The sequence below is a fragment of the Triticum urartu genome, chromosome 6, assembly GCF_003073215.2.
Source record: "Triticum urartu cultivar G1812 chromosome 6, Tu2.1, whole genome shotgun sequence".
In the NCBI taxonomy this organism is placed as follows: Eukaryota; Viridiplantae; Streptophyta; class Magnoliopsida; order Poales; family Poaceae; genus Triticum; species Triticum urartu.
In genome coordinates this window covers 336,706,650-336,723,568 of record NC_053027.1, presented here as the reverse complement: position 1 = coordinate 336,723,568, position 16,919 = coordinate 336,706,650, and the positions used below count along the sequence as shown (strand labels likewise).

Sequence of the window (16,919 nt, the reverse complement as noted above, 5' to 3'; positions counted from 1 at the left end):
AATTGACCCTCCTAATACTAAGAGAAAGAAGGGAAGGGCAATAAAGAATTTTTCTGAGTGGATAGAGAAAGAGCCTCCAGTGAATTGGTCTTTGCTGCATGACACACATGGAGCTAGGTATGGCCACATGACAACCAATCTTGTAGAGGTGTATAACTTTGTGCTGAGAGGGAATAGAGCATTGCCACTCACAGCTATTATGGAGGCTGTATTCCATGGCACTTTGAGATATTTCAGAGAAAGGCACGAGTTAGCAAAGAAGCTTAAAGATAATCAGAACACACCTTATTGTAGCCGTGTCATGGAATACATGGCAAAGAAGATAGAGAAAGCAAAGAAGCACACTGTCAGACTCATAGGGAATCAAGAAAGGAGGTATGAGGTTCAACTTCCTACCGATGGTTTTGGTTCTGGAAATGAGGTGAAGACACACGAGGTAAAAATTGGAACGGAATTTTATCCAACGTGTGAGTGTAAATGCAACAAACCAAAGTTGTTGCACCTACCTTGCTCTCATGTGTTGGCTGCCTGTGGCCAGATTGAGTTGGATGCTATCTCCTTCGTGTCCCCATACTATTTAAAAGAGGCAGTGCTCAACACCTGGACAGGCGAGATGACAGGGTTTTGAGTCGTCGGCAATTTCAACAAGGTAAACGACGGTGAGAGAGTATACATCCCGCATCCAGACCTTCGGTGAATAAGTAGGGGCAGACGAAAGGCCTGTCGCATCCGGAACGATATGGACCAGTCTGAAGCTGGTGGAGCAACCAGACAATGTTTGTTATGCGCGGCTTATGGGCATAGGATGAAATATTGTCCCGACCTGAACAAAGATGGTGCTTCCGCATCGACGAGTGCTTCCACATCGACGGCTGCGACAACAAGAGTAAGAGGCGGACGTGGTCGTGGCAGTCGAGGCCGAAGGGGCGGACGAGGAAGAAATGACTCACAAGCTATATAATGTGTCGTAGTGGGTTTTAATATGTAATATGTCAGGACTATGTTTTAATATGTAATATGTCAGGACTATGTTTTAATATGTAAGATGTCAGGACTATGTTTTAATTTGTAATATGTCAGGACTGTTTTAATTTGTAATATGTCAGGACTATGTTTTAATATGTAATATGTCAGGACTATGTTTTAATTCGTAATATGTCAGGACTATGTTATAATTTGTAATATGTCGTACTATGTTTTTATTTGCACCTGAGATTTGTTGTTTGAATTGCAGATATGTCTTCATATCCGTTGCTTAATGGTAACATCGATAGAAAGCACCGGGGCGCCCTTACGGAAGCGGGCAACAACTTAGACGTGTTGGTCACTCGTACCCCAAAGACTAACTGGCTGATACACGATTCATGGGTTGACAGGTATGTGTGCATATAATGGAGTCCATATAATGACTTACTATGTTTGACATACTTTTCATAGCCGCTAACAATCTCTTTATTTTGTAGGTTAAGTTGGGCTGGACTTCTACCCTTGGCACGGCTGGTTGAGGGTACATTGGATGAGTGGATTGATGATCCGGACTTAGATGAGGCAGGTGAACCATTGCAGTTACACAAGAGGCAAGCGAGACGTTTCTCTTACGACAAGTCACTCCTTACCTGCTTAGTAGATAGATGGAGACCAGAGACACATACGTTTCACTTTCCCTAGGGAGAGATGGCGCCTACTTTACAGGATGTGTCTTACTTGTTGGGATTACCTCTGGCCGATGCTGCCATAGGTCCCTTAGAGGTAGAATCTGGGTGGCAAGCAGCGATGCAGACCCGTTTTTTGGCTGCGGTCCCGACTGCTAGGGCCATAGACAACGATCCTCATGGACCTCTTTTTAGATGGTTGAGCCAGTTTCAGGTAACCATCACGGCCACTTAAACAAATGTTGTTTTTTAGTTGTCCGATGTTCATACAATTATTACGTTTCTATGTAGATTGTCTCGTTAGGATATCCCGACGTTCAGTTGTCGGAGGCACAGATTGACCAGTCCCTAGAGGCATATATTCTTGGCTGTTCGGCAAAACTATGTTTACGGAGAACCACATGACCACTGTCGATGCACGACTCATCGGTATTGCACGAGAGATAGCTGACACACGTTGCCCTGCGGATATTCTACAGAGGAGTTTTGGTTCTGCTGTGTTAGCGGCTACGTACAGAGGCCTGTGCAAAGCTTGCTTGTTGAAGTCTAGAAAATCTAGTCTTGTTGGATGTCCATTATTGTTGCAGCTCTGGTCATACGAGAGATTCCCTATTGGACGACCCTATGTCTACGTTGATAAACCTTTTGGTTTGGAGGACTTAGCTGGGACTTATGTGCCTGCTATCGGCGACTTGCCTACCATGGGATCTGTTTGGGCACGGCGAGAGGTACTTTTATATTAAGTAACAATTAATTCAATTATTTCTTGCCATTCAATAGTATTACTAATGCTTATTTGTTGTCATGCACAGAGACAGTTTGCGCATACTCAGGTTAGGGGATGCTACCCGTCCTTCATGGCGCAGTTTGATAGTTTGCATGAGGATCAAGTTATTTGGGAGCCATACTCGCCTCAGGCTATATCATCGAGGTACCCAGTTGGGATTTCTGGATTGTGCACTAGAGATCGGCACTTTTGGATGACCAAGACCAAGTTGGTGTTCGACGTGATGGTTGAGGAGATGTCTCTTCATAGGGTGATGAGACAGTTCGGTCTATATCAAGAGCCTGAGATTCCAGATATTCCACACTTGCCAGAACACGTGCACAAGTAAGTACTAATACTATTTTAGTTGTCAGCTCTGCATTCATAATATACCTAATCATGTATCGCGCATGTCAATCTCAGGGACAGTCGCCTAGGAGGAAACAAGTCCATGGCTTATTGGCTTAAGAGCATTACCCCTTACGTTGACGAATGGACTACCGCTGCGACAAATATCTGGGGTGATATTTGGCCCTTTAACTGGGAAATGTTTGGGTTGTATCTGCAGCGTTACCGGCATACAATGAGGATCTACTTGGTTCCATCAGCTGCTCCTGATCAGATCGAAGCCCCTCTCACCAGCGATATGTACCCAACTGCCTCTGCTGTGGGAACCAGACACCACGCGGTAAATGCCTTGGTTCTCATATGTTAATTCTTTTGTTAATCTGGACATATTCGCTTGGTTGTCTATTCGTGGTGTCTATCATACAACGAGGATATAATTGGTTAACTCTTTGTGTACAGGGTGACTTGATAGTACAGGCGCGAGAGGAGGTTTCCGCTTTAATACGGCGCTTTCAGAGGGGAGAAACTATCCCACCGCGAGAGGGCGTCTCATGGTTGAGGCGTCTTGATGACAAGCTACGCGGGATTTACGCAGCTGTTACGTGTAGACGGACTTCGGATGTTGCACTTCCTCCTCCAGCACATCGTCCGCCACGTCCCTCTGTACAGCATTCAGAACCACGACCCTCTGTGCACCGTTCAGAACCACGACCCTCTGTGCATCGTGCAGAACCTCATCCTTCACAGACAGGGAGCTCTTCCTGGCATGAGCCACCTCCTTCATAGCCAGGGAGCTCTTCCTGGCATGAGCCACCTCCTTCACAGCCAGGGAGCTCTTCCTGGCATGAGCCACCTCCTTCACAGCTAGGGAGCGCTTACTGGCATCAGCAGATGGAACTAGGTAACACTACTCACTACATTCTTTTGAACAGTGTAGTAATCGTTCTTGCATTCTCAGCAGTCACTGATGCTTACTGGTAGTGCTTCGTTCATGCATTTGTATCAATTTTACATGTTTTACTTTACCGCAGGCCACAACCAGTCGCAACCGTTCATGCATTCAGAGCAGTCACCGATCCTTAGTGGTGGTGCTTCGTACTTTGAGGGCGACCGCGAGGATGATGACCAAGCTACAAACATTTATGGCTTCTCGCAGACAGTGTTTCACACTCCACCACCACCACCGACACGGGAGACACAGACCGTGACAGACGAGGTTAACTATGGTCGTGGTTATCGCGAGCCTCGTCCACCGCCTCAGCGCTTATCGCCTTCCGGTCTTCGCCCGAGGAAGATCCAGACTCGTCATAGTCCCCCGCAGTGATATGCTTATCTATCTATGTATGACTCATTATCTATGTTAGTTTCAGACTATTCGCAGCTGTGTGTCAGTATTTATGTATGAGACATGCTTCATGTATGTGTTAGTATCGCACTTGCTTCTATCTGATCAGGAGACATATATTGTTTTATGTATGCGAGAGACATATTACTATTAATTCACATTCTTATTCCAGTTACATTTCCAAATAGACTACAACCGATAATTAAGATACAAGTACATCTGAATTAAACGGTGCGACTGAACTTGTGCAATACATATTACATACTACAAAATGAAATTCAGATAGAACATAATGCCCTACAATAATACAATACAAACTAATAATGCAAATACATATGAATGAAACGGTACAACGGGAATACATCTTACATACTACATGAAGTCATCATCGTCATCCTCCGTTGATGCAGCCCTCTTGCCCTTCGACGATGCGGTCCTCTTGCCCTCCGTCGATGCAGAACTCTTGCCCTTGGTCGATGCAGAACTTTTGCCCTTCGAAGATGCAGAACTCTTGCCTTTGGACGATGCAGAACTCTTGCCCTTCGAAGATGTAGAACCCGGAAGCGGCGGCATGAAGATATCATCGTCGTCCTCGCTCTCCTCAGTCCATAAAAATGGATGCTTTTCTGCAGTCCTTCTGAAAGTTTCACTCTTCGGCTCCACCACCTTCTTCCACCTTTCATGCAACCTAACAAGTTCTTTACGTACCTCCTCATAGGTCCTTTCAGGCCACCCAGACCTACGTAATTCGTGAGCCAACTCATTCATTATGGTGTCACTACCGGTGAGTTCGTCCCATGGAACTATCCTATTGTCCATCCTGAAATCGGTAGTTAGACTCAGCAGAGTGCTGCTCATCTCAGGGTGAAAACTACGATCGAATGGATAATGGGACATCTCGACTACACTACACTGGAATGCTTATCCACCTCCACCGGAAGGGGTTTTTATAGATACAGAGGAGAAAATGGCGGGAAAGAATAACTGCGGTATGGCGGGAAAATAAGGCGGGAAGGGGTTGGCGGGAAACGGATGGCGGGAAGGGGTTGGCGGGAAAATACATTTCAGCCTAATGTATGAGCCATGCAACTTCGGCCTACACGAGACCAAAAAGTACTTTTCGGCCTAGGCTTGACAAAAAGTCTATTTCGGTCTAGACTTGACCGAAAAGTGCCTTTTCGGCCAGAACCCCACCACTTCGGCCAAGAGATGGCCGAAAAGTCCACTTCGGCCTAACTGTGGCCAAAAAGTCCTATTTCAGCCAAGAGATGGCCGACAGGCTACTACTTTTGATTTTTATGAAAATCATGCTATAGTTTCCGAAAATGCTATAAAATATATCATAGTTTTGAAAAAAAATCAACTGTTTTTACCGAGGCCAGCATAAAAACTGAGTTGCTTGCAATTATATCAGGCACAAGGCAAGGTGAAACACACAGCTGGTAGCAAGATACTGAGGTAGCATATACTGGCAAGCACACGGCAATATGGATACAGGCATGACCGAAATCCAGTTGTTCATTATAGTAATAAAACACATGCTTTGTCATACAAGAACCACCACATAATATCAAGCAAAATTCACTGCTTGGTCATTGCCAGCATGAGTAGTTTCAAGACAACCTCATTGGTACAGTCTGCTGCTGCGTCCGCTCTAGTCTTCCCCTTTCCAAAGATCAGCAAATTCATCGGGCTCCAGGGTGTTCTCCATCTCATGCATCTTCCTCCTCACCTTGGCCTTCACTTTCTTGGCGTACTTGCCTGCCTTCTTCCGCTTCTCTAGAGCGCGGATCTGCTCCAAATAAACAGACCCACGGGTTTAGATGGGAAGGCATACACGAACACAGCGGGAAATGCTTTGTTGCAACTGAATTAAATACATAAATCCTGGTGAACAGAGCCATATGAGCAGTAAATCCTTTTCTCCCAGAACCACAGCAAGATACCAGACTATGTCACCATTCTAAGTTTGATCGATAAAAATGACAGGTAGTTAGGTCCAACACAACAAGAACAGAATGAAGCAGCAATGTACAAGGAGTATATGTCAAAGAAATATAATAGACACAACGGATTGAGTCAAATGGACAGCACTGATGCATAAAGTGTACCTTGGTTGTACCATAACTGATATCGAATGTCATTCTAGAATATTATAAAACTAACTGTGCACCCACCATTCCATCACTTGTCGGTTTTCTCAGAGTCAAATTTGTTTCAACCAAAGAAACACAAGAAAAAACATAATATAACCATTCCTTGATGATGGAAGAGGTAACCCCTTGATTTCCTTTACAAATATATTAGGAACATATGTACCATAGTCTAGAGCAACCGGTGAATGCATTACCTGATTGGGAGACACATAGAATGGGTTCTCATACAATGTGGGGCCACCAAAACTACCACCAAATATTTTGATTGGATTCAAACAGTATCTGGGGCCAACCTACACACGGTAATTTAATTAAAATGTTGATTAGCAACCACATGCCATATAAATTATGCAGATATAAGCTCACTCTACTTTTACCTCAACAAGTGTCATTGTATCTAGGCCTCCTTTATCAACTTTATCAATCTCATTGTGGGGTACAGAAATCTGCCAAGTATATCATTTGCTAAAATTCAGATGGTGATAATAACTCAATGGTTTTAAGTACTGAAAGTTCATCGCAATACAAATGCAAAGAGACCAATACACCACCTGGTAATTTCTGAACCAAATGTGGTCATCCACAATGGAGAAGACAAACACATGATCATGAAAAGGTTTTGCCTTCCGATGATCTTTTGGAGTAGCAAAAATCTGCAAGCACGGCAATGGACAATGAGTTAGCTCTAAACTTCTTTGATTAAAAGAAGAACACGTCTCCATAGAATTAATTTGACCCTATCGAATGTATTATCGCATCACTAATACTGGTCTGATGACCTCATAAAACAACTCTACTCCTTCACAATAAGCAATGGAAACACAAATACACGTTTTTTTAACATCCAGAAGGTTTCCATTAACTTGGATCTCTTGGAATATAACTACAGTTATCAAAGGTGAATCCTTCCTTCAAAGGTTCATATTATATTATAAACATAAAAACCAATAGTGGATGCATCACATCCACATGCTAATATATAACAACAGGGCATACACATACGACTATCGTAAACATGTGTGAAGAAACCAAGTTTAACATCTTTTTACACCAATTAAACGCACATGGTAAATGCGAATAAATTGATCTCACAAAAACAGATAAAAAATAGACAACATTAATACAGATCAATATCATCTTCGTTCAAAAATGCTTGCTGATAACACGTGCACAACATAATGTAACATGCGAGACCATCAACATACTTGAGTTATCATTTCCTTCAAGAGTTTCCAGTGAGGTTGCTGGTCAAAATTTGAAGAAAATGTTAGCAGAGGACGTGACCCTTTCAGATGGTTACCCGTGAGCTTGAGTTCCTCCATAGTGTGAACTGCACATAAATGTTACAGGATGTTGGGCATTAGTAGATGAATTGTCAGTAAAACAACTGGATAACTACTATAGGTGTGAAATCATACCAGCATTGACTAGAAATTTCACTGATGGCCCTGCGGGAGACTTGACCATCCAAAGGTAAAGATCCTTCTGTTTTCTGCACTGGAATATACACGCAGAAGATGCTTCAATATAAGAATTGGCAACTATAGTGCATATTCAGATTTCCTAATTTTGGAGCGATGTCACACTGACAAGAAAACAACAACGTGGAGCTAACACCTTTTAAACATTCATGGTTCACGCTAGAACAATGATATTTATCAGAGCTAAATTCGAAGTTGATTTAGCACCAGAAACAAATTACTTGCTCCATCCATGTTAAACGTGGTATGATTTAGCAACCTTTAATGTTGCCATCATGCAGTTCTCCTATCAAAGTAGGCAACCTTCATCCCATGGAAGGCAAGCCATTTCCATCAAGAAAGCAGGCAAGCAGCGAATGTGCCATACCTCGAAAAAGAGGCAGCTGGAGCAGCTCCTGAGCTCGACCAGCTCGTTGAGCGCGCTGCCCTTGCTCTGCTTGGACTCAACCTTGCTGTCCTTCTTGGCGTGCGGCAGCAGCGACACCACGTTCTGCATCAGGTGCCGGTACCTGCGCGCACACACGCATCATCAACCCAACCCGCCGAAACACTTGTTACATCCGCCACAAAAACATCTGTCCGGCGACCGCCGCAGAGCTCGGAGGAGAGAGGCTCACCTGTAGATGATGCGGCGGGAGCACGTAATGAGCACCTTCTCCTTGTTCCGGAAGAAGGGGCCCGCGTCCTTGGAAGCAGGCTCGGCGGGGGAGTCCGGCTGGTCCTTGAAGCCGAAGAGGGTGCGCTCCGGCCGCTCCGGCGCAGAGTCGTCGGGCTTCTCTACGGCGGCGGACGCGGGAGCATCGGAGCTGCGCTTCCTCTTCTTCGCCATGGGGGGTGGGGCGCTGGGGCTTCTGCCGAGGAAGGCGCTGCGGAGGCGGCGGCGGCGGCGGCGACGCGGGAGCGGGTTGCTTGTGGGGGTCTCGGGGCGAGAGGGCTTAACCGTTAGGGTCTTTTCTGTCCGGTCCACCCCTATTTAGGGCTAGGTTTTTCCTTTTCTTTTTTGAGGGGCATGGCGATGTGGGCCGGCCCATGAGCTAAACACAAACAAACGGGGAAAAGATAGCACTCGGGGATCGACAGGGCGGAGAGCGTGGGTGGAGAGGAGGGCAGATCGACGCAGACCGGGTGGCGCGGCTGCGGCTCGATCTGAGGAGCATGAGAAACAACAGAGAAGAGAACAGAGGCAAGGCAAGCGCTCAGATGGACTGGCGGCTCTTCTGAAATTTGTGGTATTTGCTAGTAGTAGTTTTCGTTCTTGCTGTGTGCTTGCTTAGGTAGACAGATGAAATGAACTGGGTTGAAGTGCCCATCTTAATATTATATTTTTATTTTTACCGTTCGGTTTTGGATAATGCACTTCCTCCATAGTTCCATATGAACCAGTTTATGTTTGTGCACTCCTAAAGCTAAGATATTTTGCAAATCTTCTTTTCTCTTTCGTTGGAAGTTTAGGATTTTAAACCAGCATATTGTGTTTACATTTCAGAGAGTGGCGGACGATATCTCATTGGAAGCTACAACTTTCTGGTTTGGACACCAAAATAATTAACGAAACAGGTAACCAGTGAGCTACTTCTACTCTCTAAGCTATCCATTACAGTGCTATGTAAATAATGAGTTTTAAAATCCTGTGATGTATTTTGCAAACTGAATTAGCAACATGATTACTGGGGTACAAATATAAACTTCAAGCGGGTGATTAGAAGCACTGGAATCTGCCTCTGCAGTAACGTTAAAAAGTTGATCTGCAATCTATATGTCACGAGTTACTTTATCACCCTCTGTTTTCAGATGTATTCTTTCGCCAGATATACTAATCTCAAAATTGTCGGTCAATTGCTAAGCGCATGTGTTCTTACATGGAGCTTTGCGTATTTGAGTTTAAATGCCATGTAACCATATCCTAATCTGGAATATGGAGCCAGCAGTTTTATTATTAATTGTATACCCCATTTTGACCCTATGAGATCCTAATAGCAATTGCCATTTTTTGGGTCAATTGCTAAGGGTATGAGTTCTCTGTGGAACCTTGCATATTTGTGTTTAAATGACACGTACCTGAGGGTCTGAGGGACAACAATGCATGTGTTTGAAGAATGGCTTATTTTGAAACAAACTGTCGCTGATGATTCAGTGTACTCATCAGAACACCACCTATGTCTTCTCATTTTCAACTGTGCATGTTTGATTTCACCTTAGCATTTCCCTTGAACACTAGGACATAATTAAGGTTTGGGAAAATTGCTTATTAAGACCAAACTATAATTGATAATTCAATGTGCAGGGCTACAGCGTTGCTCTTCCTGAAAAGTTGCAAACTGGAAAGTAGAACATGTACCGGTAGGTTATCTATATGTTAAGCAGTATTTTTCTTATACTGTTGTCTATTGCTCACAATCGCTGTTACAGTATTCGCAGATCTGCAGAGTCACCTCTGTGCTTTGTTAACAGATTTCCTGGCACCTTAGACATTGGAGCGCTGCATGATAATTTTGAGTTTGTATATTCACAATCACTTGAACATGTGAACTTCCATTTCTTTGGTATTCATCTCAACTTAGTCATATACATGTACTAACTATGTTAGCACACTCTCATTTTGAATGATTATGCTGTAATAGCTTTTCAGATTATGTCCTGTTTAGAAGATCTGCTGATTATGTCCTTCTTATTTGCTGAATATATGCTAGAAAGATGGAATTTTCTGGACAATAATTGAAAGGCAGAGTTTAGCAGAGCAACTGTCAGTTCTTTGTATGCTGAGAAAGCTCTCACACAGTCGAGCAATTTGATCTTTATGATGCCAAGAGAACCTACAGATCAGTAGATCATTCTCACAGAGGATCTGCTTCAGAGTACATCGATAGAGGTAACACCCCGGCCAGAAAACCTTTTCATGTTTGCTACAGTGCATTCTACTCCTCACTGCTGGCAGTGGAATGGAGCAAAACACTATGTTGTGAGGTGAGCAAAACACAGAGTGCTGTGCATATTCATGAATAATAAGAACACTATAGCAACGTGTAGAAACATGAACTGAATTAGTATTTTTATGTGAATTTATAGATGTTGTTGGCCTAATTACTGCAGTTGCTGAGATCGCACCACCATAATCTAAACTAACAACAGAGACAGCAAATTTACATCACCGCCCGTCGAAAAGAATATTACGTCACTGGTGGAAGGTAAAATTCCATGGAAGCATCATTCGAGCCACCTTTCAGAAAACACAAGAAGATGCATTGTCTCACACCTAACAAACGGACTACTTACTGCATTTATTCTCATTAGCATCTGCAAATGTATGTGGTTTACGATGTCTCATTTCAATTGGGATGTTAATATTTGGTATACACCAGGAGGTGTATTATTACGCTAAGATAAACAACGGCCTACTAATTCTAAATATGGTATATTTTTAATTAAAAAATGGATTTGATGTGTAATCTACTATTTAATTGTTTTAGCTAGAATCCGTTCTAATGCAGGGTCTTTGATTTGTTTTTATTCCTTATTCAGGACATATTTGTAAGCATGTTGCTCCTGACTTTGATTTTGCAGTTCAAGAGGGAAAGTGTAGTATTGAATAAGGAATATCACATAAAGCTCCAGACTCTCCATACTAGATCTCATGATCAACAAAGATCAAGAACGTCTTGTGTTCTTTCCGTTGTAATGCTTGCATTCAATATCTAGAGTCCAATTCTCGTTGTTAATACCCACTGTTACACTAAAAAGCATAGATGCAGTGTCTAATTTCCAGTGACATAAAACACTGGATAATGCTAATGCGAAAATCTAAATGGGATATATGCTAGGGTTACTCCCGGGTGCTCGCTCGTAAAGCAACATGGGAGTCCCGCTGCTAGTTGTAACAAATGGGATAGAAGTATTTCTTAAATATTTTGACATCTCTAGCATTTCAGTCGTGAACGCTTAAATCATTGTTCTCTATATGGTTCCAATTTTAGTGGATGTCCCCGAAGGGACCTTAAATCATTGTTCTTACCCGATGGTTCCTAACTAGCCTGCACTGCACCTCACTGGTTCCTTGCATCTTCCAGTTTGATGATTTAATGCTAAGCAATATACCAAAATATGCACACTGATTCACAAAGCAGTACATTCATGGCTTCACTGTGGTACTGCACATAAAAAGTACATGAACATTACAGAAATTTACATTTATTTTGGAACCTAGTAACATATGCATACATTTTTTCTTATCAAGTACTTACATTCCTGCTTCCATTTACATACATTTAAAGGAATCATCACTCATATTTATCGTTTGCGGTAGTCCAATATACTCTTATTTCACACTGCAACTTATACATTTAAAAACACACTACTATTGGAGTGAACTGATGAAGGAAGATGGATCAGGAGGTGTGGGGATTGTGACGGATCCATCAAGCATCTGTGTCACTTTCAGCATGGTTGGCCGCATTGTTGGCTCCTCCTGGAGACACCACAATGCCACGGCCACGAAGCGTTCCACCTTCTTTATATTGAAGATTGCCTCCTCATCACCCTTGATTAACAAGTCAAGCCTCCCACTTCTATAGCAGTCATTTGCCCAATATGTCAGTATTGCTTGCTCCTCATCAGCTGTCTCTAGCTCCACATTCCGTCTGCAACACACAATCTCCAGCAAGATCACCCCAAAACTATAAATGTCGACCTTGGATGTGATCCCTATGTTTTTGAACCACTCGGGCGCGACGTACCCTCGAGTTCCCCTGATGCCAGTGTTCGTCTGTGTCTGATTTGTCCTGAGCATCTTTGCTAGGCCAAAGTCTGAGATCTTTGCCACGAGATTCTCATCAAGAAGGATGTTTTGGGGCTTTATGTCACAATGGATAATTTGAGTGTTGCATTCCTCATGTAAGTAGAGCAGGCCTCTTGCCACCCCAAGTGCGACTTGAACGCGAAGGTTCCAGGTTGGGCTTGTACCACAAAAAAGGAATCCATTAAGTGAGCCATTGGTCATCAACTCGTACACCAGAAGCCTCTCTTTTCCTTCTGCGCAGAAACCGAGCAACCGTACCAAGTTTCTGTGGAAGGTCCTTCCGATGGTTTGAACCTCAATGGCGAACTCCTTTTCACTCTCTTGGAGCATGCAGTCAATCTTCTTGACTGCAATGCCAGTCCCAAACTCATCTTCCAACTGGCCCTTGTATACGATACCAGATGCACCGCTACCCAGCTCTTCACGAAATCCATCTGTCGCCTTCTCAATCTCCTTGTACGTGAATGCTCTAAGAGGCAATGCCTCGGGACTCATTGATTGTATCTGGGCTGGCTTCTTTCGCCTAATGACACGGTAAGATCCAAAATACAGAATGGAGATGAGGAAAACAATAACAAGGGCAGATCCTCCAAGGAGCAGTGAACTTCCTATTATCCAATACCTCTTCTCTTTTCTCCATGTATTGGAGTTACTGCCCAACTGGGACCCAGGAACATTAGTCCTGGGAACCTTGATAAAAAACTGATCCCACTATGTTACCTTCCATTCCGTTGGACAAGGGGCTCCTCTTTTTCCAGCAAGAACCGCCATAGTACACCGCAGCAACACAAAAGCAATCAGTTAAGCAAAGTCTTTGGCAAGAATCCTCACCAATGGGGCTGTGACGCTCATAGTCTCCAAAAGGCCAATTGATATTGTTCATTGGAAGTAGCTTGAATTGCTGAGTAGATTCAGTATCATCCAAGTCACAGCTATGTGGAGCAAAGTCTTGCTTGCAACCTTTGTACGTTCTCTCGTTGTCGATGAATGAGTAGTTTATTGGGCACTTACATTCCACACTCCTGTTTGTGTTGGAGCGGCAATAGCTGTTGAACCCACAGGCACCACTTCCAGTCTCTACCCTGACAGCCTCACAGAAGTTCCGTGGGAGGTAGTCCATAACTTTCCACTCAGCGTTCCATCCACTGGTCTGAGCTGCCTTCTTGGGGTACACGTATTGCCTGAACACCCCATCTGCGTCAAGTGTGGCGCGCCGGTAAAAGTCTGCCGGTGAGTCCAGTGTTTCTGATGTAATATTGAATTGTCCGCCAGAACTTGTAGTGTAGTAGATGCTGCCGGTTGTGTTGAACACGAGGCTTGAACCATTTCCACCAGTCTTAGAATCCCAATATGGGGGATCATAGCGGAAAAGGGATGGAACAGCCATGGTGTAAAACCTTAGGTTGCCATCATCCTGTACGCTGATTTGGAATCTTCCAGCTGAGTAGTCGTTGTCCATGAGCCGGCTTTGCAGGACGGACCCTTTAGGCAGCTCCTGGGAGGGCAGGATGGTGTCAGTTGGGTGTTCAAAGCTCTGCCATTTGATGGATCCATCTTTGGCATAGAGCACGAAATTGCCTGTGTCGAGCATGGCAGCATGGTCGACGTTGGTCACCCGGGGGTTCCATATCTCTGTGCCAGCAGGGTCCTGGAGCGAAAGCACGCCACCAGGCGTGAGCTGCAGTTGGGAGCCAGCTGGCAGTGTGGTGTTGGTGTTGGTGTTGGCGTACCAGACAGCGGTTTTGGAGGTGATCTTGTCGAACCAAACGGCGAGGAGGTAGACAGAGGCGTCCGCGTCGCTGGGGCGGAAGCCGAACGCGAATTCACCGGAGGGCGAAATCCGTGAGGCGTTTGGACCTTGAGTGGTCAGGGTGGATCCTAGTGTGATGTTTTGGAGTGCCTGTGCGTGCGAGGGAGCTTGAAGCAAGAGGGAGAAGAGGAAGAGCAGTGGCAGCGCCATTGTTGTTGGCCAAGCTGTTGCTTCTGGTAATGGTTTTATTATGTGCTTATCACGTCCTTTTGACGATTCTCGCATGCATCCATTTGTCAGGGCCCTGTGTCACGGGAGAAAAAAACTGGTGTTGAACCGTTCAGGCCGGCAGTTTTATCTATGTTGAGCAGTTAGACGTCGCTCCCACATCACATCGGAGAGTTGACGAGCAAGTTTTTTCTGCTCGTAAGGATGCCTGCCGTGTCAGGTTTTGATTGGCACCCGGTGGAGACCAAGGTTATTTTCTTGTGCGATGTGAATGCATGGCCTTGACCAGTATGATGGGCAGGTGAGTCCACTTGCCTGGCACCAAGACTCGGTCACTATAGGTAATTTACAAGTGCTTGGTCTTTTCTGCGCCGTGCTTGCCGGTGTTTCTAGTTCAGCCTACCTGCGGGGCGGGCGTGTTGTTTCCTCGTACATGTTGTCTCTATCTGAGCTATGTTTTTCAGATTATGAATTGGTGGACTCTACGCTTGCATGGCACCAAGACTCGGTCAAGTAATTTCTGAGTTCTGCGCCGTGCTTAGACTAGTCACAATGGAAGTAACTTAACTAGTAACATCACACATTTCAATACAAAATTACTTATGTGGCAGCTAATTAATAAGGAGAGAGGGGTTTGTGGTAACTTAGGTAGTTACTGTAACATCACACATTTCAATGCATAATAAGTCTATAGCCTAATAAATAAACTCTTTCATGATAACACTCATATGTTACTATCCACTGTGGAGGTAGTAATATAGACTAGTAACATTGGCAAGTTACTGCTTTATGTTACTCCTCACTGTGAGCAGTCTTAGCCGATGTTTCTAGCTCAGTCTGTCTGCGGGGTGGGCGTGCTGTTTCCTTGTGGTACATGATGTCTCTGGTACTCTGTTTGTGCTATGTGTTTAGGTTATGAATTGGTGGAAGATGAAAGCGGAAAAAACTCCCCCGTGCCGCGCCCCAGGCGGCACTAGGGGCGACACTCCTCCGCCGCCAGCGACCCCCGCAGCGGGATCCATCTCCGCCGTTGCCGCCGGCCGTTGCCGCGATGGCGGCGGGCCCTTCTACCAAAGGCGGCAGGGGGCTTTGTTTTTGCGTCTGGAGGTGCCGGGGGAGGGGCGGAGCGGCTGGGGCGTCGTCCGGCCATCTCGTCGGCGCACGGAAGCAGGGGCGGCGGACCCGGGAGACAGTGGTGCTGTCGGTGTCAAAACCGGCGGATTTCGGGTAGGGGTCCCGAATTGTGCGTCTAGGCGGATGGTAACAGGAGGCGGGGGACACGATGTTTACCCAGATTCGGGCCCTTTTGATGGAGGTAATACCCTACGTCCTGCTTGATTGTTCTTGATAATATGAGTAGTACAAGAGTTGATCTACCACGAAATCGAAGAGGCTAAACCCTAGAAGCTAGCCTATGGTATGATTGTTGTTGTTCCTACGGACTAAACCCTCCGGTTTATATAGACACCGGAGGGGGCTAGGGTTACACAGAGTCGGTTACAAGGAAGGAGATCTACATATCCGTATTGCCAAGTTTGCGTTCCACGCCAAGGAGAGTCCCATCCGGACACGGGACAAAGTCTTCAATCTTGTATCTTCATAGTCCAACAGTCCGGCCAAAGGATATAGTCCGGCAGTTCGGATACCCCCTAATCCAGGACTCCCTCAGTAGCCCCTGAACCAGGTTTCAATGACGATGAGTCCGGCGCGCAGATTGTCTTCCGCATTGCAAGGCGGGTTCCTCCTCCGAATACTTCATAGAAAATTTTGAACACGAGGATCGTGTCCGGCTCTGCAAAACAAGTTCCACATACCACCGTAGAGAGAATAATATTTCCATAAATCTAATCTGTTGACGTACTCCGTAGTGTAACATCACACCACAGCCAGGTATTTATTCGAATCGTTTTTCATAACCAATCTCAGCGTGTTTTGCGAGGCGGTTTCCTTGGCACGTCTTGTCGAAGCAGAGATCGTGTCCCCTTTATTACGGGATTTTCATCAATATGGACGTGGGTAACCCAACCGTGCCTATGGGTAGGACTCCTAGATCTTAGGCAAGTACCAAACGGCCACGAGGAGGACGCTTGATTCACCCTCTTTATAAAGGGGACAAGGCTTTTTCCTCTCGATCTTAATCGAATCCGCCTCCCGCCTCGAGTTCCAACACCCAAAGCTCAGGTTTAGGCACTTCGGACCTTCAATTATGTCCGGATCAACCTTCAAGGTCGGTGGATGCCTTCCTCCATCACGGAGGAGGACAAGAAGTTGAGAGAGGCCAGATATCTGACCGCCGAAATTTCGCATCGGCTGCCTGCCCGAGGGCAAGTCGTCCCTACTCCCGAACCCAACGAGAGCGTCGTGTTCGTCTCCCACTTCCTCCGAGGACTGGGCCTCGCTC

General features: G+C 45.1%; 1 protein-coding gene and 1 pseudogene across 1 annotated transcript; both read right to left on the bottom strand.

Annotated features, from left to right (window-relative positions):
* Positions 1 to 5,538: 5,538 nt before the first annotated feature.
* LOC125513421 (ribosome biogenesis protein BRX1 homolog 2-like) lies at positions 5,539 to 8,707 on the bottom strand. The gene is made up of 8 exons (XM_048678542.1): positions 8,366 to 8,707; positions 8,116 to 8,257; positions 7,686 to 7,764; positions 7,473 to 7,597; positions 6,819 to 6,920; positions 6,645 to 6,713; positions 6,462 to 6,560; positions 5,539 to 5,903 (listed from the first exon to the last, which is right to left on the bottom strand). The coding sequence occupies exons 1-8, from the start codon at positions 8,575 to 8,577 to the stop codon at positions 5,766 to 5,768; spliced, it is 966 nt and encodes a 321-aa protein (XP_048534499.1). The 5' UTR covers positions 8,578 to 8,707; the 3' UTR covers positions 5,539 to 5,765.
* Positions 8,708 to 10,437: 1,730 nt separating this feature from the next.
* Positions 10,438 to 15,319, bottom strand: LOC125513420 (annotated as a pseudogene).
* Positions 15,320 to 16,919: the final 1,600 nt, after the last annotated feature.